The sequence below is a fragment of the Bos indicus genome, chromosome 2, assembly GCF_029378745.1.
Source record: "Bos indicus isolate NIAB-ARS_2022 breed Sahiwal x Tharparkar chromosome 2, NIAB-ARS_B.indTharparkar_mat_pri_1.0, whole genome shotgun sequence".
Lineage (NCBI taxonomy): Eukaryota > Metazoa > Chordata > Mammalia > Artiodactyla > Bovidae > Bos > Bos indicus.
The window spans coordinates 90742660-90767347 of record NC_091761.1 but is presented as its reverse complement, the minus strand read 5'-3'; the positions used below and the strand labels follow the sequence as shown (position 1 = coordinate 90767347).

Here is a 24688-nt window from a genome sequence, read left to right as displayed (position 1 = left end):
GTGAAACAAAGATTTCTCTTTTTTGGTTGTGCTGGGTCTTTGATGCTGTGTGTGGGCTTCTTCCAGTTGCAGTACACTGTCTTCTCAGCGCAGTCGCTTCTCTTGTGGCGCACGGGCTCTAGGCGCAAGGTCTTCAGTGGTTGCAGCACGCGGGCTCAGTAGTAGCAGCATCTTTGGTGTTCTATGTCCTGGTTTATACTTCACTCCTACTGACATTTTTTTTTTTCTCTTGTTTTTCCTTTATACACCCTCATTCTTCACTATAAAATCATTTTGTATTGTTTTTTTAAAACATCACTTTAGATTACTTTAAAAACAAATCAGGGTCTAGATTAATAATGATTTTCTTCCACATTCTAGAAATGCAAACTAAGTTAGGGACAGTTTTTTTCTTCCTAAAGAGACAGAAGGAAAGTTTGTTCACCTAATTTTAAAGCTTTGAACACAAAAGATAGCTTTACTTATATGACAAAAACAGAAAGGTAGGAGAAAAATAGAAGAGGGTCCAAAAAGGCAAGAGAAACACATTAAGTGGGATTCTTAAACTGGTCCATCTAATTATTGCCTTCCGAAAGGCTAAATTTCAGATTAATGGTTCACAACTCTCACTTTTCAGGTATAATTATCAAAATACTAATTATCAAATGCTACATAACATAAAGAACCCCAAATTCTCGACCTAAAGTAGAGAAATCACAGAACTGTCAAAATACAAAGAAAATATTTTTATTTGTATAACAAATATCCTAAGAAATGATGACATAATAAAATTAACATAGTTGAAGTATGTCAAGACACAAATAGGTATGAAATGCTATTAATGATTAATCTTTCTTTCTCATCCAACCTCCCATCAATTATTTTACAGAGTATCTTGGGTATATTTCTGACTGAATCATAAGCATGATGTATCCAGGTGATTCAATTATGAACTCTTTGAAAGAATGGTTCCTTCTATTAGTCCTCATTGACTTTCTTTTTTTTCTTTTTCTTCTTTTTCTCTGGACTCTGAAAATAATCAACAAGAAGGCTTTTGAAAGAGCTGGAAATGTACAAGTGACTAAAAATAACTTTTCTTTATAAAAAGCAGTCTATTTTATTTCCCTTGAAAACAAGCCTGGAAGAAAGACTAAAATCCAAAAATCACCTCCGTGATTTGTAGCAAATGATATTCTCTTCCATTTCAGACCAAACCCATTTTGTAACAAGATTCTAGGTTTGGGAAGCGGCTTTTTATAACATGGGGGTTCCAAACACAACAGTGAGTTTTTTAATTGTTTCTCTTTAATGAAACCACTTTTAAAAACGGTTTTTAAAAAACTACCTGTTCATTTCTAACATACAGAGTAGAATAAAATATGGAAACTCTGCCCATGTCAATAAAATACTAATAATTAAAAGCAAACATACAGCAACTGCTGTGCTGGTGCATGGCTCTTCTTCAGAAAGTGGTTCTTCCTTAACGTGTTTCTTCTTGTCCTTTTTCTTCTTCTTCTTCACAGATGTTTCCTGTTCTTCTACAACTTGTACTCCTTCTTCTTCTGTGTCTTCTACATCTTCTACTACTTCTTCTTCAACTGAACAAGTATAAAAATACTACAATTAACATTGTATCAGTATCAGGCTCCTCTCCCTTCAAACCCCTCTGACAATGTTTTTTCCCAACATTGTAGTCAACTCTCCAATGTTTGTTACATATAATTTTATAGCGGTAAATGTCCTTCAAATATTTACCTAGTATAGTAGTACTAACAATAAATGATAGTAAGCAATTTAATACCTCTGTACACCCAACCTCCTCATTCTTTTTAAAATTTAGTAATGTCTATCTCCTTTGACTGTTTCTAGGGTTTGATGATTTAATACATGAAAATTTATGCAAAATGCTTAGCATAAATGCTTAGCACATTAAAATAAGGACTCATAATGGGTAGCTATCATTAGAAATTCACTGACCAAGCAGTTATTTAGTACCTACTATATGCTAGGGCTTGTTCTAGACAACTGGAGATACAGCAAGGAATAGCACAGACAAAAATTCTTGCCCTTACAAACCCTTTATTTTACTAGGAAATAGACCAAAAAAGAGAAAAAAGGTACACCATAAAATATTTTATGTAGTAAACAGTCTAACGGATAAAAGCAAACAAAGAAAGGAGCACAAATGAAGGCAATTCCTATGGACATTTTATACAGGATAGCTAGGCAAATACCTAAAAAAAGTAAATGATTCACCTATATTGAGGGAAAATATCCCACATTAAGAGAAGACCAAATACTAAGATTATTTTAGGAGAGAAGGGAAGTTGGCAGGTTCATGGAATAGCAAGGCAGCTAGTGTGGCTGGAGCAGAGTGACCAAAGGAATAGAATTAGATGAGAAGGCAATGGGAGTGCCATTGCAGCTAAGAATGGCAGTGATGGGTATGATAAATGGTTAGGTGCTAGAAATACTTTCCAAGTAGAATTAAGAGGATGTGCTACCAGAATACACTTGGGTTATAACACAAGTCAATGTTAAAGGCCAAAGCAACCAGGATTCCCATTTATAAAACAGAGAATATCATGTAGAAATGGATTGGGAGTGGCAAAGATCCAGGAAGGTTAAGTTTGAAACGCTTAATAAATATTACAAGTCAAGATTCAAATCTACTAATGGGCTTACAGTTCTTTTTGTTGAGTAAGGAAAATGAAACATAGGAGTTAAATAACTTGCTTATGTTTTCTTCACTCAGTGCAGAGCAGAAGTCCACATTTGCTGATAGTGCTTTTTGACCCCTAAGCTATTTAGAAACTAAAAGTTAAATTGGTAATTGCTTTAAAACTAAGCATTCAACACAAGTGCAGCTAATAATTGGGGGAATTTACTTATCAACTTAAGTGAGCCTAGTTCACTGGGGAGCACTTATTAACTATTATTCTGATGGTAGGCTATCCAGTTATTACTCTAGTTCTTTTCATGTAACACAAACAATGAAGTACTGCTGCATCAATTCTATGCTCAACAAAAATATTTCAGCTACTAATTTAGAAACCACATACCTTGTTTTCTTCTCTGTTAAGCTGACTCTCAAAATAGTTCACGTTAGAAATTCAAGTTTTGATACACTTAATATAATCCTATATATTCACAGAGATGCTTTTCCCATTTCTCTTATGATATATGATAAATTTAACAATATTCTAACTCCCTAGAGAAGATGGTTATTAGAATTAGCTTCCAATATGGTGGTTTCATAATCAAGTTCTATGGTATGCACTTTCCCCATTTTTCTTTATATATTTTTAATCGAAGGATAATTGCTTTACAATATTGGTTTGATTTCTGACACACATCAACATGAACTAGCCATAAGTGTGCATATACCCCTCCCACGTCCTGCCCCTCTAGGTTGTTACAGAGCCCAGTTTGAGTTCCCTGAGTCACACAGAATTCTGTACTTCTTATGCAACAGGAATAGAAATGACATTAACAAAATTCAAACTAACCTTTAATTTTAACCTTGGCCTTTTTGGCCTTCTTTTCAATAACTTCATCCTCTTTGTCTACTTGTTCAATCTTGCGTTTTTTAGAATAGGTTGGTAATGTGGAGTCACCAGAAGGATCGTAAGTCTTCACTTCACTGAAAGAGCCACAGAATCTTAGAAAATCTTTACAAATGCTTATAATCAAATTAATTCTAAAGAGATTTAAAGGAAACAGTCATTAGGTAATACATGAGCATACCACACTTTCATTTTAGTGACTTCAGGGAAGTTTATGTAAGTTAAGTCTCCAAAAGGTAAAGAGATGTCTACCTATTTTCTAGGGAGGTCAGTCACATTTCACGAGAAGTGAACTAAATGAATTCTGATTTAGTAATCAATGTAGTAACTACAGCACAGAAGAAATATTCAATTAAAAAAGAAAAATGTAAGAAATCTCTTTAAACCAAATGATTATACTAGAAAGTAAAAACTGAACCAAGTCAAGTTTTAGGACACTGGGCAATTCACTGAAAACAAAAAAAAAGCCCTGAATCAAGTTTAATACAGAATAATACTCCATTCACAAGATTACAAGAGGCAGAGGAATAAGAAGGGATCCATATAGATAAAGATTCCCTAAAACCAAGATACCTGCTTTTGTTCTAACAAGGTAGAAAGAAATAATTAAGGCTCTTGACACAGTTTTCAAATTGTTACCCATGTTCTATTTGCATCACCACCACCTACTTCATCAGTATTGAACATTTTAAATAAGAACAAAAACACTTCTCCCAACAAATATCTTTTTTTATAATTTCATAGTGAGGTCTGAATACTTATGCTTCTTAGCTGCTTTGAGACTTTTGTCTTCTGACTCTTTTTAAGCAAAAATTATTCATACATGCTTCCCCCAAATGCACTCAACTTACCTTTTATGTTCATATTTTTCTGCTTTTGCTAACGCTTTTCCTGTCCCACTTATTTTCCTTATCTAAGAAAATAAAAATTATTAATGTTTTATAAGGGATAATCTCTTTATAATATATACATTAGTATGTCAATAATTTATTTTTTTGGCTGCTCTGGGTCTTTGTTGCTACATATAGGCTACTGTCCAGCTGCAGTGTGGGCTACTCATTGCAGTGGCTTCTTTTGTTGTGGCTCTGCCGTGAGATTTATCTCACGGCATGTGGATTGTCCCGGACCAGGGATCAAATCCATGTCCCCTGCACTGCCAGGTCGATCTTAATTAACCACTAGACCACAGTCACATACTAGGGAAACTCTTTTAACAGTAAGCAGAAATAGAATGTATTAATATTAGACATAATAAAATATCATAAAGTAAAACTGACTAGCAGGTAAAATGAAAATGTACATAAGCTACAGTTTATTAATTTTTGATAGGTAACATTTCTACAATGTGCAGGACATGATTCTTACCCCTCTATCTTCCAACGTTCTCAACCTGGCTTCTAGTTTCGCTCTGTTCTCAACTCCCATTGCAGAACTGGAATCCTCACCAAAAGCATCATACCGGATAGCCAAAACAGTCTTGGCTGCCAGCATCCGAGAAATCTAACAAAGAACTTGAAGTCAGATACATTCAAACTATACTCCAAGTTGAGATGTAAAAAAAATCACTCAGTTTATTCATGAAAACACTACAGCTCAATCATTGACTTTACGAGTCACTCTAGGATTTTTTACAAGTCAGGAATTACACATCTATTTATTGTAAACCATATTTAAGCCGTTCACCTCCTATTAGAACCTCTGCCACCATGTGATGGCTAACTGAAAAGATCTTGCCAGTAGTTCATGTCTAAAACTAGCTCAAGCCATTTTCTCATCTTTTCGTTTTTACTATGTGATATTAGACCTACATTATGAGGTCATCCACAGTTAAGTATTGCCCCCTTTTAAGCTAAATAACATTTCATTTTACTGAATTTTCATTTTATTTCTTTCATCACTCTACTCTAAATTTTATAAAATTTCTGTTAAACTAGGTATGTATAAAAGCTTGAAAGTACTTTTAAGCGTCAGATTCCTCCTCTGTAAAACAGACACTAACAACTTATAGGGCTATTAAAAGCATCCACCAAAGGCCTATCCAGTGTTTAGCACAGTGTATGTGACATCATTTTAAAACGGGTCATGAATGTTGATGTTAAATTGATTTCCTGCCACACAGAAAACTTCTGATGGGCCACACCCTACCCCCGCCCACCAATGAATGGGAATCTGGAAAAGTACTAAAACAGCAAACACTTTATCTTCTAACCTTTTCTTTCAGTGTACACTAGAGTTTAAAGAATTCACAATTCTCTATTTGATGAAAAAGAAACAACAAAGATTTATTGACCACTATAGAATAAGATCAAAATCATTTGGAGGAAAAAAAGGCCTGCGCCAGGAAAATTGTAACTCACCTTTCCTTTGTGTTTGGGGCTCGTCTGGCCGACAAGTGAAGCATGATAAATGAGACCATACTTAGGGGTATCTCGTCTAGACTTGAGGGCTCTGAAGAGTGCCTTTTCTGCTCCAAGAATCTGAACTGTAGAAGCTGCATGTTTGGCCAAATTCAAAAGAGAACCTTCAAAATAAAAGTAGTAACTTTGAGGAAAGTTCTTCCAAATACAAAAGACCTAGAGTCTAAGTATTATAGCCAAAGAGTATATAAAAATCAGATATAATATAGGATTTTATAGTTTGGAATTAGCCCAAATTCCTGATACTTCAGCATTTGTGATTTATCCATTAGCACCACAAGCAGAGGTCTGTGATGAATGTCTATGGCAAACTGAAGCTTATCTGTTTAATCATACCTATCTGCCTGAAGAGATGGTATCACTACCTCACATTTCAGTAGCATACCATGGAAGAGTTCAAAGTTTATGTATTCACAGACATCATCCGATATAGCCCTTATTTTTCTGAGACTTATTTTAGACATGAAATATTCTACTCCTTTAAATATTAAAATAATAGGTAAATGAAAAACTCATTATTAAGGCATCTCAGTAAAACGATGTGATAAATTCATGCTGAGGAGATATAAACACAATCAATAATCAGGCATCAAAAGCTGTTGCTTTGCCAGATATGCTGCACAGATTTTCTGTCAGAGAATATCAATATTAATAGTCGCTCAACCACTAGATACATGTTTAAAATTCAAGAAACGTATATTTCTATTAATCCCTGCATCTCTTCCTGCTACTCATTTAGCTACATCTATGAAATTTCAGATGTAGACATAAAAACCAGCCCAGATGAGCAACCTAGAAGCTGAGGAGATGTGAATGTCCTATTTTTCTGATTAATGATGCAGGTAAAAGAAGTACTCTAGTTTAAACACTTTGATGTAAATAAATTCTCTATCAATGGTATATACAGGCACACTCGAGATATAGTGGATTTTGTTCCAGATCACCACGATAAAGCAAGTGTTGCAATAAATGAAGTAAACGAATTTTTGTTTCCCAGTGCATATTGAAGCTGTATGTTATGGGTACTCTACTCAGTATGAAATAGCACTGTCTGGAAAAACAATGTACATACCTCAATTTAAAAATGCTTTACTGTTAAAAACATGTTAAACATCATCTGAACCTTCAGCAAGTTGTAGTAGTAACATCAAAGATCACTGACCAAAGACCAACATTACAAATCTAAGAATGGAAAAGTTAGAAATATTGTGGGAATCACCAAAATACGGCAGAGTCATGAAGTGAGCAAGTCGTGTTGGAAAAATGATGCCAATGGACTTGTTCTACACAGGGCTAACACAAACTATGAATTTAAAAAACAGTTATCTGTGAAGCACAGTAAAATGAGGTAAACCTGATTTCATCCTCCTGTATTCATCCAATTCTCTAATTAACCAAAACAAACTTCTGACAATGGACCACAAGTGTCTCAGAAGAGGTAGTGACTAAAGATGCCTTCACTATCCGAAAGGAAATCAGGCATACAAATAAAAATCATCATCGAACACTTGGTCCTTAGTCCTCGCACATACACCATTCACTTCTACTTATTACCCAGATTTATTTTTAAACTCCAGTTTAAAAGAAAATAAGATCCTACCTAGAAAACAACTCTCAATACCCATGTTTACAAATTATATTAAAATCATCACCTGCATGAGCAATAAGCCGTGCTCCAACTAATTCCCCAACCATGACTGTAACATTGGGTGCAATGGCCATCATTCGATTTTGCAGATATTCATAAAGCTGGGTTCTATATTCAGAGATTTCAATCACCTAGTTTAAGAAACAAAATGAGTAAGTCATAAATAGTTTAAGAATAAAAGCAGTATAAAATTCACATGTCTAAAACATCAGAGCCCCAAATTATCACAGAGCAGTTTCCCAGGAAAATTAACCATTCCTTATCTCAGTTTTCTATAAAAAGGCTGTTGTGAAATTTTAATATTTAAAAATTAGACAATATATGTAAACCTAATACACTGCTTAAAAATGTTAATCAACATTTGTAAAAAAAAAAAAAAAAAAAAACTCGAAAGGCTAGACATTTGTGTCATCCTCTGTGATTGTCATATAGCTATCTTCAAATGAGGGGTAAAAATTACAGGCTATAAACATTCAGATACTGCTAATAATAGAAATCAACTAGACAGTACTCCTTTAACCTCATTTTAGGATATATTTCTCCCTGCAAGTATATAAGTCAAGACGGCATCAGATGAGGTAGTGACTGAACACCTTCATATTTATTTATCAGGTGAACAATACATTTAAAAATCATCACTGCCATCAGAAATTACAGAGCTGGTACCACCACCACGAGTTTTCCTATGTGCATAGTGTACCTGAGTGCAAAGGTGCAGAATATTGCAAATATCTTCTTCAGAAACTTCGGTTCCCATAGATATCTCTGCAGCCGCTTTCACTTCTGCTTCAACCTCCTCTGGCAATAATTCAGAAAGTTGAGCTGAGGCATAATTCTTTCTGTCGCCTATGGAATGTTTGCAGAGGATGAGGGAGAATCACTCTTCAGTAAATTACATAAAATCCACCAAAGAGTCAAAAGAAAAAGTAGAGATAAGCCAATGAAAGGGATGCCTGAACAAAACAAAAAGCAAACAAGTTTGACCAAGTAACTTTACACATGTAAGGGCTTGATTTTAGAGATTAAAGTAATTCATTTTATGAACAGTCCTAAGGTTCCTCTACTAGTATTATTATTATAGTAATAGTATACAATTTAATATTAACAGTATAGATAGCAATACTATTTTTAAAATTAATCACTATTAATGTATTTCAGGAAATTTCCCAGTCCCACAGTTGTCCTTATTAATGGCAACTTCAGTGAGACACATTCACCCTAAGAAGCCAGTTGAGGGGAGTGGGGAGCAGATAAATTGGGATCGACATATACACACTATGATATATAAAACAGGTTACTGATAAGAACCTGCTACATAGCACAGGAAACTACTTAATACTCTGGAATGACCTACATGGAAAAAGTCTAAAGAGTGGATATATATATATATATAACTGATTCACTGTGCTGTACAGTAAAAAGTAACACAATGAGTGTGTGTGCTTAGTCACATCCTTTGTGACCCTATGGACTGTAGCCTGCCAGGCTCCTCTGTCCATGGAATTTTCCAAGCAAGAATACTAGAGTGGGTTGCCATTTCCTCCTCCAGGGTATCTTCCTTGCCCAGGGATTCAAACCAGGTCTCCTGTGTTTCTTGCACTGGCAGACAAGATTCTTTACCACTGAGCCACCTATACTCCAAAATTTTTTTTTAAAAAGAAGCCCAAGAAAAACCAAATTAGAGAACTATGTCCTCTACTGTGCAGGCCACTGAAATCAAATTTTGTTTTTGAAATCTAGCTGATGTTAATATGGATATACTCCTCAAACATACAAGACTAAAAACTCTGGGAAGAGAATTAAAAAACCAGTAACTCATGTTTTAGGATTTAAATAAATCACTATTTTCAATACCTTAAAGGATAAAGTTACTCACCAACTTTCTGTAAACACTTGCAGTATGTCAAATTATCCGAAATAATTTTTCCTAACTCAGGGAAATGCCAGCCATACCATTCTCTACACCGCATAATGTAGTTGTTTAGTTCTTTATCTAAGTCATCTAACAGGGCTGCAGTAGATTAAAATGAAAAAGAAAACAAGAACTTAAAAGGGTTTTTAAAAAACTTGTGACGAAATAGCCCATCATCCCAAACAGAAACTCTGCACCCATGAAATAATTTAGTCATTTTCACCACTCCAGCCTCTGCTGATCTCTTTTATTCCCTCTATGAATTTGCCTATTCTAAGTACCTCATAAGGGGAATCACACAATATTTGTCTTCTTGCAAGTAGTCTATTTTACCTAGCACAGTGTTTTCAAAATTCATCTATGCTGTACCATGTATTAGAACTTTTAAGGATAAATAATATTCCATTGTATGCATATACCACTTTGTTTATCCCTTCGTCTGTTAATAGGTATCTGGACTGTTTCTACCTTTAGCTGAATCACGATGCTATGAACATAGCTGCATAAGTAACTGAGTAACTCCTTTCAGTTTTGGGGGCATACACACCTGGAAATACAATTGCTATTTAAAGAAATGTTTAAAATTGGAAACTGTTGAGACTTTGATGTCCAAAAATCACTGAATGATTTATTACATATATAAAGCAAAAAATACCCCACACCCATATCTTAAGGTTTTATCATTTTTCATGGAAAAATATTAGTCAATCAGCTTACATTAATAGTGTAGCGTAATTCCTATTATCCCCAAGTAGTCAAATTATAATTAGTTTTCCCATTTTCTATTCTGCATTTCCCAATTTACTTACTAAACTTCTAGCTGGTCTTTTTCTTCCTCAACAATCATAAAAGATACAATTTTAATAAGAGGAAAAAACCACAATGAAGAGACAGGTTAGACCTCACATGTCCTATACTCACAAATTGCCTGAACAATCATGGTGTCCACTTTATCAGCACTAAATTTCAACCTGTATCGGGACAAGCTGGGGAGAAGGGAGAAAAATATAAATTACTAAAACAGCATCTAAGAAAAGCATTTAATTAACATCTTAAAAAAAAAACAAAAAAACTTTTACCCAAACCCCTCTTCTGGAGCTACATTATTTTTTCTACATGGGAAAAATCAGCTAAACAAGAATATAACATTCAAGATCCCAAAGCACACATTTAGAAAGAAAACAATACATCTGTCTCGTTACAACTGATGTTTCTGTAACACAAATTCATTTATGATGACAAATAGGATAATATCATGTAGTCCAAGTCATACCGGTTCATATGACACAATTTGTGCAGCATTCTTAATGTTTTACGCCACCAGTGAGAAAACTACAGCAGTTTCTTCTCTTCATAAACATCCAAAGAAAAGAAAGCCATGGAACAATAATATCGTACATATGGGTTTTCTTAATCCTGGCACTATTAACAGAGGCCTGATTACTTGTTGTGGGGGCTATTCTGGGCACTGTCTGATGTGCAAACAACATCCCCAGCCTCAGCCCAACTTGCCACCTATCTTCTGAGGGATATCTGACTGCCTCAGATGAGAGCGACTACTGTGCACAAGGCCAATTAATCTTAATTTGGATCCTAACTCAATTTAGCTATTTGTTCTCTCTTAGGAATGTTTATTAAAAAGTTTTTCCTGACTCTTGCGCATTTTGCTCATTTATAAAACTCACTTTAATTCTTTCATTAATCTATGCTCATATTTTATTTATTCAAAGGCAAAGGCCTTTGTTTATGTAGTATTTCTCTTTTTTTTAAGTATTTTTATTTGGCTGCTCTAGGTCTTAGTTGTGGCATGTAGGATCTTAGTTCTCTCACCTGGGATCAAACCAAGGCCCCTGCATTGGGAGCACAGTCTTAGCCACAGGACCACCAAGAAAGTGTCGTTAGTATTTCTTTAATATAAACTTGTCATATATATTGTCTTTAATATAAACTTTGTTTTTCTCTTTTGGCAGCATGTGGGAATTTACTTTCTTGACCAGGAATCAAACCTATCCCCTGTGCAGTGAAACGTGGAGGGAAGTTCCAACATGTCTTTTTAACTGTTAACATTTCTTTTGGGTTACAAAGTTACATAGGATTTGAGTCTTTTACCCACAATCTTTTTATTTCACAAACCCTAGTACTGTAGTGAAATTTCACTGAATGCCATGTTTTTCAGGAAGACATATATCACAGAAATGCCTGTTCTAATGACCTCTTGTTAAACATGATAGGTTAACATGTTTCTCTTTGCCTCAAGAAAAATCTGAATAAAAGTCAGAGTAAAACAACAAACACACACAAAGCAGAAGAGAAAGATCATTAGCAGATGAGAAAGTTCAGGGAGATGCCAAGTAGATGGAGTAGCAAATGATTTAGAAGATGTAAAACGGGGAGGGGCGGGGGGGTGCGCCGGCAGCGGGAAGCCCAAGAATCGCAGCATCTAACGCTGGAGAGGTAGAGTACGCCATCACGAGGTTTAGAGCCCAGACAATGAAGCCAAACTGCCTGGGTTGAAATAATAGCTTCATCACTTACCAGCTATTATGACTTTATACATCAATTTCCTCATCTGTTAAATGAGGATGCTATAACTACGTTCCTCTTTAGATTCTTGAGGATTACATTAGTATTTGTAACATGCTATATAATTATTAAGTAAAAATAAGATGACTATCTTCCAGTAAATCTCACCTGTGTGCCAACCCAAGACACATAGCTGTCATTTCACGTGGTTCTACCCCAGGGATTAATCCATCCATCTGTGAACGGATTCCTCTCATAAGTTCATTAACAACAGGACTGTGGATACAACTGAGATTCAGTTTTTCCTATATGAACAAGAACATCTGTATTAAATAAAGAAAACTTCTCCTAAATATTAAAATAGCATTGATTTAAACATATACATTTCTCAGTTTCATAAAAGCAGTTTTGGGTATGTGTGTGGGAAGACCACTTGAACATACTGTTGGTGGAGGTCAAAACTGGCATAAGCTTCTAGAAAGGCAGCCTGTGTACATGAATCAAAAGCAATAAATAGATCTGGGTCTCAGGTCCTTTCCCTACAGTCAGGGTCCCTGAGGTACTTTCAAAATATGCACTAATGTATGTAAGTACAAATACACATAAATCTTTATATACCTCATACAAACAGAATGAATCTGTCTTGCAAGCCTTCATTTTTTTCACTTTGTAGGGTATTTGCTAACTCCATACAAATCTACAGTTGTATTTCATCAAATGCAAACGACAGGCATGCAAAATTGTAAATGCTACATCACATTTAAAAGAAACAAATATTTAGTATTTACACAGGAGATATTCAGTTTAAGTTTTTCAAATGGAGAAACTGAAAAGGAGAAAAAGATACTCATAATCCCACTAGGCAGCAATGTGCCCTCCTATATGCCTTTCTATGTGTATGTTTTTTATGCTAAAGCTTTATGTTTTTAACAGAAAAATACGAAGATGAGATTGATAATACAGAAACTTTATTACGTGACAGTATTAGAAATCACCTACCTAAACAAATACTAAGTTCACAATTCTACCTTAAAAAATAAAAAAGCCCTCAAATCTTGTCACCAGTTTGCTACCTTCAAATACCTACAAGGAATTAATCCTTATTTCAAGAATGAGGGGACTATAAATCAACTATACTTCAATTAAAATAAGAAAAAAGAATGAGAGGTATGTTCGTGTGCTTGCACTGTAAGACCTACTGTAACTACTGAAAATCAAACCATCACAACTGGCTTCTAAACTGTCCTGCTTCTCATGTTTTGGGGCCTACCTATCCACTCTTTCTTTCCATTCTTACTTTATGTTTAATTTTTAGCAACTCTACCTCCAGTAAAGTGTTCTAATAAACATATACACTAAAAAAGATATGATTCCATTTGTATTGAAAGGAAAAAAGTCCCTAAACAAAAATATGGCAGGATATATAGAGTGTTTTATCTGAGGTATTACTTATATATCCTTAGTTTTAACAACCACATTGAAAACCAATTATTACATAGTATGGGGGGGGGGCAGGAATCAAGAATTCAATCCTGAGAAATTACAAAACACAATTCATCACAAAGGCCAGGCTTTTTCATTCATTACAAAGGTCAGCTCTGATTAGAAGACTAAAGAAAACTGTAACTTTACCTTTATAACCCCTCCTAGTTTAGCATCAGCCACAGCCAAGGGTTCATGGGCTTCTTTAACTATTTTCTTCAGAACTTTCTTCAATTGCTTATTGATTTTGCCTTCCATTAGAGCTGTGAATGCTTGTTAGGAAGAAAAACAAAAGAGCTAACTCAAAACTTTATCTTCAAAGTTCATGATCTTATTTAAATATTTTATAAATAAAGCCAAAAAGACAACATACTTCAAAAGCTGAATTTAACATTACTTCTGAAATGAAATGATAAACATTACAAACTTCACAATCTCATCTGATCTTCCCACCCTCATTTGCACTGAGAACCAGGAGTTAAACCAGATCCAGCATTCCTTCCCTGTACATCACTCAATCCCTGTGAGCTCAGAATTATACGTTAGAAACAATCTGTTCTGTAATAGCAAATAGATTCACTCCCCTATGTCACTATTGGAGAAGGCAATGGCACCCCACTCCAGTACTCTTGCCTGGAAAATCCCATGGATGGAGGAGCCTGGTGGGCTACAGTCCATGGGGTCGCCACGAGTCAGTCGCGACTGAGTGACTTCACTTTCACTTTTCACTTTCATGCACTGGAGAAGGAAATGGTAACCCACTCCAGTGTTCTTGCCTTGAGAATCCCAGGGACGGGGGAGCATGGTGGGCTGCCATCTATGGGGTCGCACAGAGTCGGACACAATTGAGGTGACTTAGCAGCAGCAGCAGCAGCATGCCACTGTGCATCAATTGATCTGATGTTCTGGATTGTGAAATATCATAAAAATCCTGTCACGACTGGTAAAAAGGAATTTATTCATTTTGAAGGTTCTGCCACATTGTAAGCATGCCTGAGTGGAGGTCTTGTCTTTGCCAATCCTTGATCCAAATGTGCCAACAGGCCTCTACTACTAATCAATGTCCAGTGATTGGGGAATTACTACTGAGGGCAGCCAATTTGATTTGGAGACTGTTTTCATTTTTGGCAAGCTCTAAATGTGCTACTTTTAACTCTCATCCTCCTTTCTTAGACCTGTACTGAGATTCTCTGGACCCACATCTCTTCTGGTATCTGTCTGGGTTTTGGCCAAATTTAAAGTATGACTGACAGAAAGTCTGTCACAATTTCTAAAAGGTCAGGCAGTTTGTGCTTAATCAGCCAGGTACTTGTTCTTTCCTCCTGACCAAATTTCCATTCATTTGAATTTCAAATCCATTTCATCTGGTATCTGGAAGATGAAAGGCGAGGACAAAAGGGATCTAGCTGTCACACACACCTCACAAAGAGGTCTTTACAAATAAGCCAAGATTCAAACTACTTCTGTTGAGTTCTAACAATTTACATATTGTGAAACACTGACCCCTTTCTAATTTACATTTCTCTAATAACTGAAATCTTTCCTTACAAGTGTTTAATCTTTTATAATTAAAAATTTTTATTCAATGTCCTCCCTCTAGCTCTCAATCTTCCCTATCATTTACTTTCACACTTTAACCTAACCTAGTGCTCTCCTTTAAGATTTCTTAAAAGTAAAAAATTTCTACTCTAGATCCTATTCTAACATTCACGATTATTTATCTTCCCTGTATCAAAAACCCTGTTAATCACTCTTCATAATATGTAGATGGTATATGGTATATGTAGATGGTATATGGTATATGTAGATGGTATACAAAGATGGTGACAGGGATAAGGGGAAGGTGAATCTTTCCCTTTCTCTATTAGGCACTCTTCAGCATCGCTCAGCATCTTTCCCTTCATCCAAATTTAGGCTGGCCCCAAATTTTACTGTGGCTGTTTGTAAGACATGAAACTTCAAAGTGTGACCAAGACTAAAAATAAACCTTGCCATGCAAATAGCACATTTTAGCTTCTGAGACCAATATAAAACTGACATCACACCCCAGACTCATCCTTAGGCTACAAGTTTTAAATGTATACCCTGACACCTACAATCACTCAGTTTCAGTTCTGTAATATCAAAACTGCCTTTTAACAAGGAGTGGAAAGTTAATTCCCAGGAAGGATTGTTCTAATAATAAGGTGATCAAGTTCAACTTTCTGGTAAAAATAGATGGGAAAAGTCATTTTAAATTTCTAAGACCAGATTCCTGGCGGAGCTCACTACTTTCATTCATTTACCCAAAAATATTTATGTGCTAGGGATTTGACACTGAACAACATAGCCTTTACCCTCATGGAATGTAGACTGAGAGAGTATGGGACTGATTTTAAATTCTCATCTAGCATGACATTTTCTCCATTTATTAACATTATTTTAAGGAATACCAAAAGCTCAGTATGAGTTTAGTTCAGTCACTTAGTCATGTTCGACTCTGCGACCCCATGAAGCGCAGCACACCAGACCTCTCTATCCATCACCAACATGCAGGAATCTACCCAAACCCGTGTCCATTGATTTGGTGATGTCACCCAGCCATCTCATCCCCTTTTCCTCCTGCCCTCAGTTTTTCCCAGCATCAGGTTCTTCTCAAATGAATCAGTATGAGATAACCTCTCAATCCCTGGTTGGGGAACTAAGATCCCACAATTGTGCGGTGCTCCCTCTTACCAAGGGCACTTGAGATCAGAGCTACAGCCCTTTACAACTCCAGGAGGAGTTATTCAAATCAGTCTATACGAATAATGCTCCCCAGAGTTGAAGAATAGCTAACACAATTTCACTTGGGACACTACCAAAATTCTACCCATACTTATTTTTAAAACTGTGATGAAGAGAACTATCTTAAAAAAAAATTTTTTAATTTACATTTTTAAAATTTTCCTCAGGCCAAAATGACCATATTTATGCTCTATGGCTCTATGAGGCTTTAATGAATTGATCTATGCAGTCCTAGAACTATTTTAAAAATTGGCCCTACTGTTGACTCCTCCTTCCGCTTACCCCTCTGCCAAGGTTGGGGTAGTCCATTGATATGCCAACATTATTTAATTAGACTCCTAATTTTCACTATATAAGGGAATTACCCTTGTCTTGTAGGGTGAACAAAAATTATTTGGATCAGTCAAATGAATTTTAGGGCTCAACTGTTAGCCATATTCTTCCTTATGATCCTTCATTTTCAAAATATACCACCAAGTAGTTAGCTGACTTGAGTACAGAATTCAAGCAACTGAAAAATTCATGATAAGTTTTATATTCAATCTTCCTGTTTTCCCCAGCATTAAAAGAACATTAGAAAACCAAGTGCTGGGCTTCCTCGGTGGTTCAGTGGTGAAGAATCCTCCTGCCAAATGCAAGGGACAAAGGTTTGATACCCGGTCTGGGAAGATCCTACGTGCCGACGGCATCTAAGTCTCTTTACCACAACTACTGAAGCCCATGTGCCCTAGAGACTGTTCTTAAATAAGCACAACAAAGAATAGCCCCTACTCGCTGCAGTGCAGCAACAAACACCCAGCACAGCCAAAAAGAAAATCAAGTGCCTACTGCCTAGCCTACTTAGTAAACGCTACTCTGTATCTGCTGTCTCATCACTAGGACTAGTTGAAAGATGTAACAGTCATCACCCATTCTTCTAAATCATAAAAAAAAATCATGCCCTTTTAGGTAAACTCTTATGTATGCTTCTAAAAACAAAAACCCACAATGCGCCCCCCCCCTTTAGTTTTCTTAAATCTTTTAATAATATTGTGGGGTTTTTTTTTGAACTCTAAAAAAGTATATACCTGGAGAGCTGCCTTACTATTTCAACTCCAAATCCTAGCTATTCTCAACTTTACCACTGAATTTAAAAAATCAGAGACCCGTGGACTTGACATTACCTTGATCCCTTGTAGAATAGCTTTTACTGAATTGTGCTTCAGCATTACGCTGTTGGGTTTCCACAGGGAGATCAACTTAACCACTTCTCACCTCTCATCACATGTAGGGGAAAAACCAGCCCTATAGTAAAAAAAGCTAACTCAATGTTGTCTCAGTGGTAGTGACGAATTTGAGTTAGATCACTTAAATTCAGTTTCAAAAAGAATGCATCATTGACAACATTGAATAAGATTAACTTAGGCAACTAAAGCAAACAATTTCTTAATAACAAATTACCAGTATTTAAAAAACAAAAGCGCTAGTCTTTGATTTTACCTGCCAATGCCTCTGCTGTATCCTGAAATTTCTCAAAATGTTTCAGCTTTACTCTAGAATTAAGGGAAAAAAAAAATGTTATGAGGGCACACTGATTTTGCAAATGCCATATATTTAGGAGAAGAGGTAGTGGACTGCTTCCAAGGCATACACCAATAAAAGAAACTTTCCTGCCACTGCATATTGCTGCAAAGGTAGACACTTCATAAAATGACCAATTTCTCTAAATGCTAGGCTAGTAACATTCAGAGGAACTATTACAGGTATTACAGGCTTTGGAAATGGCAACCCACTCCAGTACTCTGGAGAGGAGCCTGGTAGGCTACAGTGCACGGGGTCGCAGAGTCGGACACGACCGAGCAACTTCACTTTCCTTTCCTTTCCTTTAGAACAGCAGAAAAGTATGCCACCGTATCTAAACAGGAAAGATGTTGAAGCTTCAACATAATCTCTGCTGCTTAAAGCTAGACACAGATGCCTTTTACTATACAGGATAGAAAAGGTGTAAGGGTCCCTCTTAGTTTGAGAATCTCATGACACTGATTTGTCCATCTAGTCCAAGTGCCATGAAAAAATAACTCACTGTTAGATCTAAATTTTGCTAACCTCACTTCCCCTCCTCCTCTCTATTCACTTAGGTGCAAGGCAACACTGTTTTATATCGAAACAAATACATTGTTAACCCATTGTTGTCTCAGTGGTAGTGACGAATATTTGAGTTAGATCATGCAAATTCAGGTCCAACAAGAATACATCATCGACAACAATGAATCGGGTTACTCAAACAACTAAACCATATAGCCCTTTAAAAGGGAAAACCAAAACCAGTCTTCCACTGAGTCTAAAGCAGTATTATCTTCAGCAATACTGTTCCCTTACCTAGTCGGGGAGCATCCTAGTGGCACCTCAAATGCACACTTAACAATACAAAGATTTTTAAGAAGAAAGCAGTTATTTCACCTTATTCCACCTCACCTCACCACCAATTTCACTCATCTGAAGTGGCATCTATTCATATCTCTATATTTGCATAAACACATATATTGCTGTACAACACATACAAAAATGCAATCATGTTATATGCATTACTCTGAAGTAGTTTTCCAGTATACCATGTTTCTGTAATAGTTTAGTATGACATCTCTTTGGGTTCAATACTCTTTAGCAAGGTTAAGTAGTTTCCTTCGATTCTAGTGAGTTTTTATTAGCATTAGCAGATAAATTATCAAATATGCTTTGGCATTCAAGGACACAATCAAGAGATTAGTTAGGTCCTTACTAAGGACCACGTTCACCAAATGGGCTATTTTACAAGGTGATTCACAGGTGGTGAAACTGCCTTCTTGACTCTACCTTGAGGAAAAGCCAGCTTTCTCCCCCACCACTCATTTCTTAATCCGGGTATGAAGGTTATCATACTCTATTTTCTTGTCCAGAGACCTTGGGGAACACAAGTCTGTTTTTCTAGGATTTATTAGCTAGTTATTTAACCACTTCAGGGTGAGTTAGGAAATATTAGCCAAGAAGAGTAAATACACTAAGTTCAAAAATACCTGAATATCACTAAGAGAATCTGTAAGTTAAATCTATTAGCAGTCCATGCTTTCTTCCTTTTTGGCCACATCTTGTGGCTTGTGGGATCTTAGTTCCCCAACCAGGGACTGAACCTGGGTCCTTGGCAGTGAGTGCTGAGTCCTAACCACTGAACTACCAGGAAATTCCCACAGCCCACGCTTTTGACAATTATTAAAGTTTATACTTAATTCACAATCAATTTACAGTTTAAAACATCTTACAAAATAGTGATTTTCGGGTGCTTCCAATCTCATCTGCAATTAACACAAATTAATTGAGACAGCCTATGTTCCAGATAAAGAATCTAATAATTAGGCTCATACCACTGTTACTCCTGAAGCTGAGTTCAAAAAGTTATGGATATATTATATGAATATGGGGGACACACAAACTCGCAGAACAAGGCAAAAACAAAAACAAACACCTCTAAATGTTAACTGTTAAGTTCTTAGTTTCATGAAGACTTACATTTTATTTGCTTTCTCTGGAGTTTCAAATTCTTTCCATAAACTATCAACTTCTTGAAGCTTCTTTTCATTTAAAACCTGCAAATAAATGGATGGAATTTAAATTGAGTTGGATATTTGTTAAAAACTTTCTATTTTCAGAGAGCCCCTCGACCCCTTCACAAAGCCTATCATATTCACAAATCAAGAAAAATAAAAAATTTACCTACTCTCTACAGAAGATTTGTTATTTATTGCTATGATCTCCCTAATATGAAATTACTAAGGATTTCTCTAAAACTTAGATACTATTAGTTCTAAGACACATTCTGACGTAAGAAATTTTAACATGGTAAGGGGGAAAAGGGGCACTTTTACCTATGAAACATAGTCATTAACATTTAGGTATATATTCCTCAAGACTTTTTGACTGTTTATGCTACATTTTATTAACATGTACTTTCGGGAATCATGCTATACACTTAACATATCATGGACGTAATTCTAGGTTTTAACAAGAATTGCACTGTATGAATATAACATCATTTATAAATGATGTTTATACATACCCTTTACGTATTTGTATACGTATACATGTATTTCTATAGGACAAATTACTGAAAGTGGAGTTAAACGATCATATAAGAAATGCATGTTGACAGACGTACTGTCAAAATGCCTTCAAGAGCTTCTAACAGTTTCACTTAAATCAAGAATGAATGTAAGTTATTTTCCTCACCAATAGCAGGTGAGAAGTCAACTGTTCAAATATAAGCTAAGGTAGTATCAGTCCTAAAATGCAGTTCCCCCATATTTATATATAACACCTTGAAACTGGGATGTCTTACAACTGATAGCAGGTCAGATTAATCAGCAGTGTAAAATAATGGCATATTATATTTGGTGAAATACAGTATTATAAATATATATATATTTTGCATGTGTTGTTTTATGGAAAGTTAGCTGATCAATGAAAAATTACCCTTTACTGCTAAACTACATTTCATCAAATCCTTAATATCACAGAACATTTATAGAGTAAGACTTATTTCCCAGTTATAGCCTTATACATATTTAATGATAAAACATCAAGAAATTTTCTGTCAGAGTAGCAAGATGGTTTTAAGGATTTGCATTGTTTAAATTTAACCCCCAACAGAGCCAAATCAAATATATTTACAGAACTGGAAAAACAGGAATCAGAGTAATGAAGTAGTAAATGCAAACCACACTTTCATATTAAAAAATAACGAGCTATGAACTGTTCTATTTTTGTCATGAAAACTTTAGAACCCAAAGACATTTTATCAAATCTCAAGAAAGCACTGAAACTTGTAATTAAAGTTATTTTTTTGAAATAATTCACAGAATAATTGTGGTTTTTAGAAAATAGTTCACTCAGAATGTGATCAACCATACCCAAAGGCCAATGATTGCTGAGAGGATATGTACCACCAAATAGGGGATATGACTCATGAGTAAAACTCACCTTTTTTCTAGTTGAAAAGCAAGTATATTTGAAAATAATATTTGGATTAAAAAACTGACATATTTAAGAGATATTATCAGTATTCACGAAGTTAAAGCACCAAAGGAAATGTAATGAAATCATGACCACTGAAAGGTCTTCAAACAAAACCTTGGTTACAGTTATGTTCCCATTTGTGGGCAACATATTGAAACAAACATGAAGTCTGAACAAAAATAAAATAAGGCTACATTTTCTGTTATACATCTGTCTCAAACTTTTAATCCTTCATTTTCAGACAAGGAAATCTGAAATATTAGTATGCAAAATTCATTTAGAGTTTATCATTTTGAATTAAGATGGAATGAACAGCTTAGCTATTGTTACCACTAAAATCTTTAGCACTGCTGTTATACTGTTAATTATTTTACTATAAAAAGCACTATATGTACTTTATTTACATTTACAAAAGTGAGTTACACAGTATGTAATTATAGTCAATAAAGCTGGAAAAATATATTGCTTAGTAATCATGTTGTATAGGAACTTTGGTATTCACGTAAGAAAAACTTTGAGCTCTCAAAAAATAAAGGAACACACCACACTATGCTACACAGCAGCACTGTACAATGTGACTGATGAATCAGAATTAAAAATTCCATCTCCCCAGCTTTACCAGTCACATTTCAAGTGCTACGTAGCTGAATCGAAGAAGGAAATGGCAACCCACTTCAGTATTCTTGCCTGGAGAATCCCATGGACAGAGGAGCCTGGCAGGCCATGGTCCACAGGGTCGCAGAGAGTTGGACACGACTGAAGCGACTAAATATGCACGCACCCACACAGCTGTATGCAACTACTGGCTACCACACTGGGAAGCACAGCCAGGAAAGATCTGGGATAGTGAAGGATTGGGATAGTAAGGCTTAAGAATGCTGAGTCTTCTGCGTGCCACGAGACATAAGGAACAAGGCTTGAGTTTTTGCAATGATCTACAAATAATAATTCTTTTAGGTATTGTCTCTGCATTTATATATAACTTCATTAAGGAGTAACAATGTTTTAAAGTTTTAAATTCTTTTTGAACCACTGTGTATATATGGATAAAATGTATTCCTTAAAAAACAAAAGTCTGAAAAAATGTTCTTAAAGGATTCTCATTCAAGGATGAATTTTAGGCAACCAATATATTAATAATTTTATACTCCAGCATTTTGAAAGATCATAGGAAAGGGAGCTAACAACTTTGTATTGCATATTTACACACAGATATTTCATATACAGTAAGATTCACCCCTTTAAGGTGTACAATTTACTTTCTAGGAATTTTCACAAAATTGTGCAACCATCACTTATCCAGAATATTCTGGAAGTCTATTTTATTCAGAATCAATAACTGCTACTAATACTGAATATTTATAAATGAAGCATATTTCAATATATTCAAGCCTTTAGTTATTTCTAATATTGGGTTACAATATAGAAAAACTTTTTTAACAATTCTGAACAAAAAAACTTGCACATAAACATTAAAAACTGCAATGGAATACTCAAGACTTAGTTTTATGGAGAGTTCTCTTTATTAACAGAAATCAACAATTCATCATATGACTTTACACTTTATGACCCAGATCTAGAAACCACACAATTGCTAAGCCGATTCCGCCCCACCATTAGAGGCAACTACTAACAGTGCAAAGTTACCCTCCCCTCTTAGCATCCAGATCACGACAGTACACATTAACATCAATTTAGACCAAATTCATCCACAGACACTGACTCAAAATACAATAGACTATGTTGGCTAAGAAAATTTGGGGGCACGTGCAGATCTCTAAGAATTTAGATTCTGACTGCAGGAAGCTGGGGAAAAGCTTAATAGAGCTGTTGACAGGCTCTAAGGCACTTTAGTCTCTTAAAATTGCTAATATTACCATCTCAGACAACAATAATGAGAGGAAAAATAAGCAAAATCAGCTTTGGGTTAATTATCTTATTGGTTTTCTTAAAAATAACAAACATTTACTTTAACATGCAAACACAAGTATATTTTCAAATGTCAAAAGAATCTTGGAAAAATAAAACGAAAAACGTCCCCAAGTATTTTGGTATGTATCCTTCCAGACTCTCTGCACCCACACCACACAGTTTTAAAATTCATAACTAGAATCATACCACATATTTTATCTAGCACTTCTTTTGCCTTGTCCGTACATATGAACATTTTTTTTCCTTTGCTATATTCCTAGAGCTCGAGTGCCAGGCACGTGGGTGACACCTGATTTACCTCATTCTTCCTAACATCTCAACAGCATTGTACTATATGCACGTCCCACTGTTCAATTATTTCCTTGCTGATGAACTGAAAGTTAACCTTCCTTATGAAAACAGCGAACTTAAATTGGTTACCTCCAGCTCAGATTTTTTCTCTGGGCTTCAAACTTGAAAGGACCATTGTTATTTCCAAGTTTAACAGACAGCGAAAGCTTCACATAGCCCAAACTGGAATTCTATTATCCTCCCCTCTCCCAGCTCCCAAATCCCTAAAACTTTTCTTTCCTTCCCTACCTCCACACACCCAACTTTTTAAACGCAAATCTCGCATACTTTAAAATCCGTCAGCCAATCCTGTCAGTTCTACCTCCTATTCTGCGTAAAGAAACTTCATTAACAAAGTTTAGATGAGGTCATTTTTCTGTTAAAACCTTCCAATCATTCCTCAAAACTCTCAGAACAAAATCTAAACTAGGAATCATAACCGGTAAAATTCTAACACGGATCTTGCTCGCCTAACTGGGCCAAAACCTTTTACCGAACCCGACGCCCCCAACAGCGCGGCCACGTGTTCACTGAAACATGCGCCTCCCAGGCCCAAAGTTTTCCCCTTTCTTTCAGAGCAGGGGGAGAGAAAAGACATCCACGCAATCCTGAACACTGTCGTCCTCTCCTACAGCTTTCCCTCTCATCTGCTGCCCAACATCCGCCTTCCCCCTCCAAGAGCTCAATCTCCCACCGACCTTAAAGATGGCGTAGCCGACGGACGTTTCGAACAGCACCAGCATGGTGAGGACGGGTCAGGGCGCTGCGCGGCTCGCCGCGAGCTCTCCTACCAGTGAAAAAAGACCAAATCTATGGTCCCCAAAGGCCCGTAAGGCCGTGGCCGGCCAAAGACCAGCCTTCCCGCAAAGAAGCAAACCACGTTGCCTAAACGTTCCACACCACACTACAAGCAGAACGCCCGAACGGGAGAGTTCCTCGCTAAGGCCTCTGGGACATGACCTCACTTCCGCCAGATGACGTACCACTTAGAGCGCCCTGACTTCCGGTATGTTCCCGCCACAGAGACTCACAAAAAAATCGCGAGATTTCTTCCGAATAAAACGAGCTTTAGCTGCTGCCAAGTCGCTTCAGTCGTGTCCGTCTCTGT

General features: G+C 36.1%; 1 protein-coding gene and 4 non-coding genes across 7 annotated transcripts; all 5 read right to left on the bottom strand.

Moving 5' to 3' along the window:
* Positions 1-704: 704 nt before the first annotated feature.
* NOP58 (NOP58 ribonucleoprotein) lies at positions 705-24537 on the bottom strand. 3 transcript variants are annotated; one of them, XM_019975213.2, is made up of 15 exons: positions 24279-24537; positions 19816-19892; positions 17773-17825; positions 13678-13799; positions 12214-12350; positions 10444-10508; positions 9487-9621; positions 8311-8456; positions 7615-7741; positions 5903-6066; positions 4911-5045; positions 4397-4458; positions 3489-3622; positions 1411-1577; positions 705-1008 (listed from the first exon to the last, which is right to left on the bottom strand). In XM_019975213.2, the coding sequence occupies exons 1-15, from the start codon at positions 24321-24323 to the stop codon at positions 958-960; spliced, it is 1620 nt and encodes a 539-aa protein (XP_019830772.1). In that variant the 5' UTR covers positions 24324-24537; the 3' UTR covers positions 705-957. The 3 variants fall into 3 exon arrangements, with proteins under 3 accessions (XP_019830772.1, XP_070626381.1, XP_019830783.1); XM_070770280.1 differs by lacking the exon at positions 24279-24537 and adding an exon at positions 17457-17577 and having other exon boundaries at positions 19816-19898; XM_019975224.2 differs by lacking the exon at positions 17773-17825.
* Positions 7387-7470, bottom strand: LOC139179274 (small nucleolar RNA SNORD11). Its single transcript, XR_011563653.1, has one exon. It is a non-coding gene; the product is annotated as a small nucleolar RNA SNORD11 (small nucleolar RNA).
* LOC139179279 (small nucleolar RNA SNORD11B) lies at positions 8172-8257 on the bottom strand. The gene has a single exon (XR_011563655.1). It is a non-coding gene; the product is annotated as a small nucleolar RNA SNORD11B (small nucleolar RNA).
* LOC139179223 (small nucleolar RNA SNORD70) lies at positions 17597-17683 on the bottom strand. Its single transcript, XR_011563643.1, has one exon. It is a non-coding gene; the product is annotated as a small nucleolar RNA SNORD70 (small nucleolar RNA).
* LOC139179225 (small nucleolar RNA SNORD70) lies at positions 18455-18543 on the bottom strand. The gene has a single exon (XR_011563644.1). It is a non-coding gene; the product is annotated as a small nucleolar RNA SNORD70 (small nucleolar RNA).
* Positions 24538-24688: the final 151 nt, after the last annotated feature.

What these genes read in the sequence shown, in the direction of transcription:
- NOP58 (XM_019975213.2), bottom strand. Translation starts at nt 24,323, where the DNA reads ATGCTGGTGCTGTTCGAAACGTCCGTCGGCTACGCCATCTTTAAG. An exon ending in TGTCTTGGGTTGGCACACAG is followed by an intron (nt 10,509 to 12,213) that starts GTGAGATTTACT and finishes CCTTCTCCCCAG; the next exon opens with CTTGTCCCGATACAGGTTGA. An exon ending in GCCCCAAACACAAAGGAAAG is followed by an intron (nt 5,046 to 5,902) that starts GTGAGTTACAAT and finishes GTTCTTTGTTAG; the next exon opens with ATTTCTCGGATGCTGGCAGC.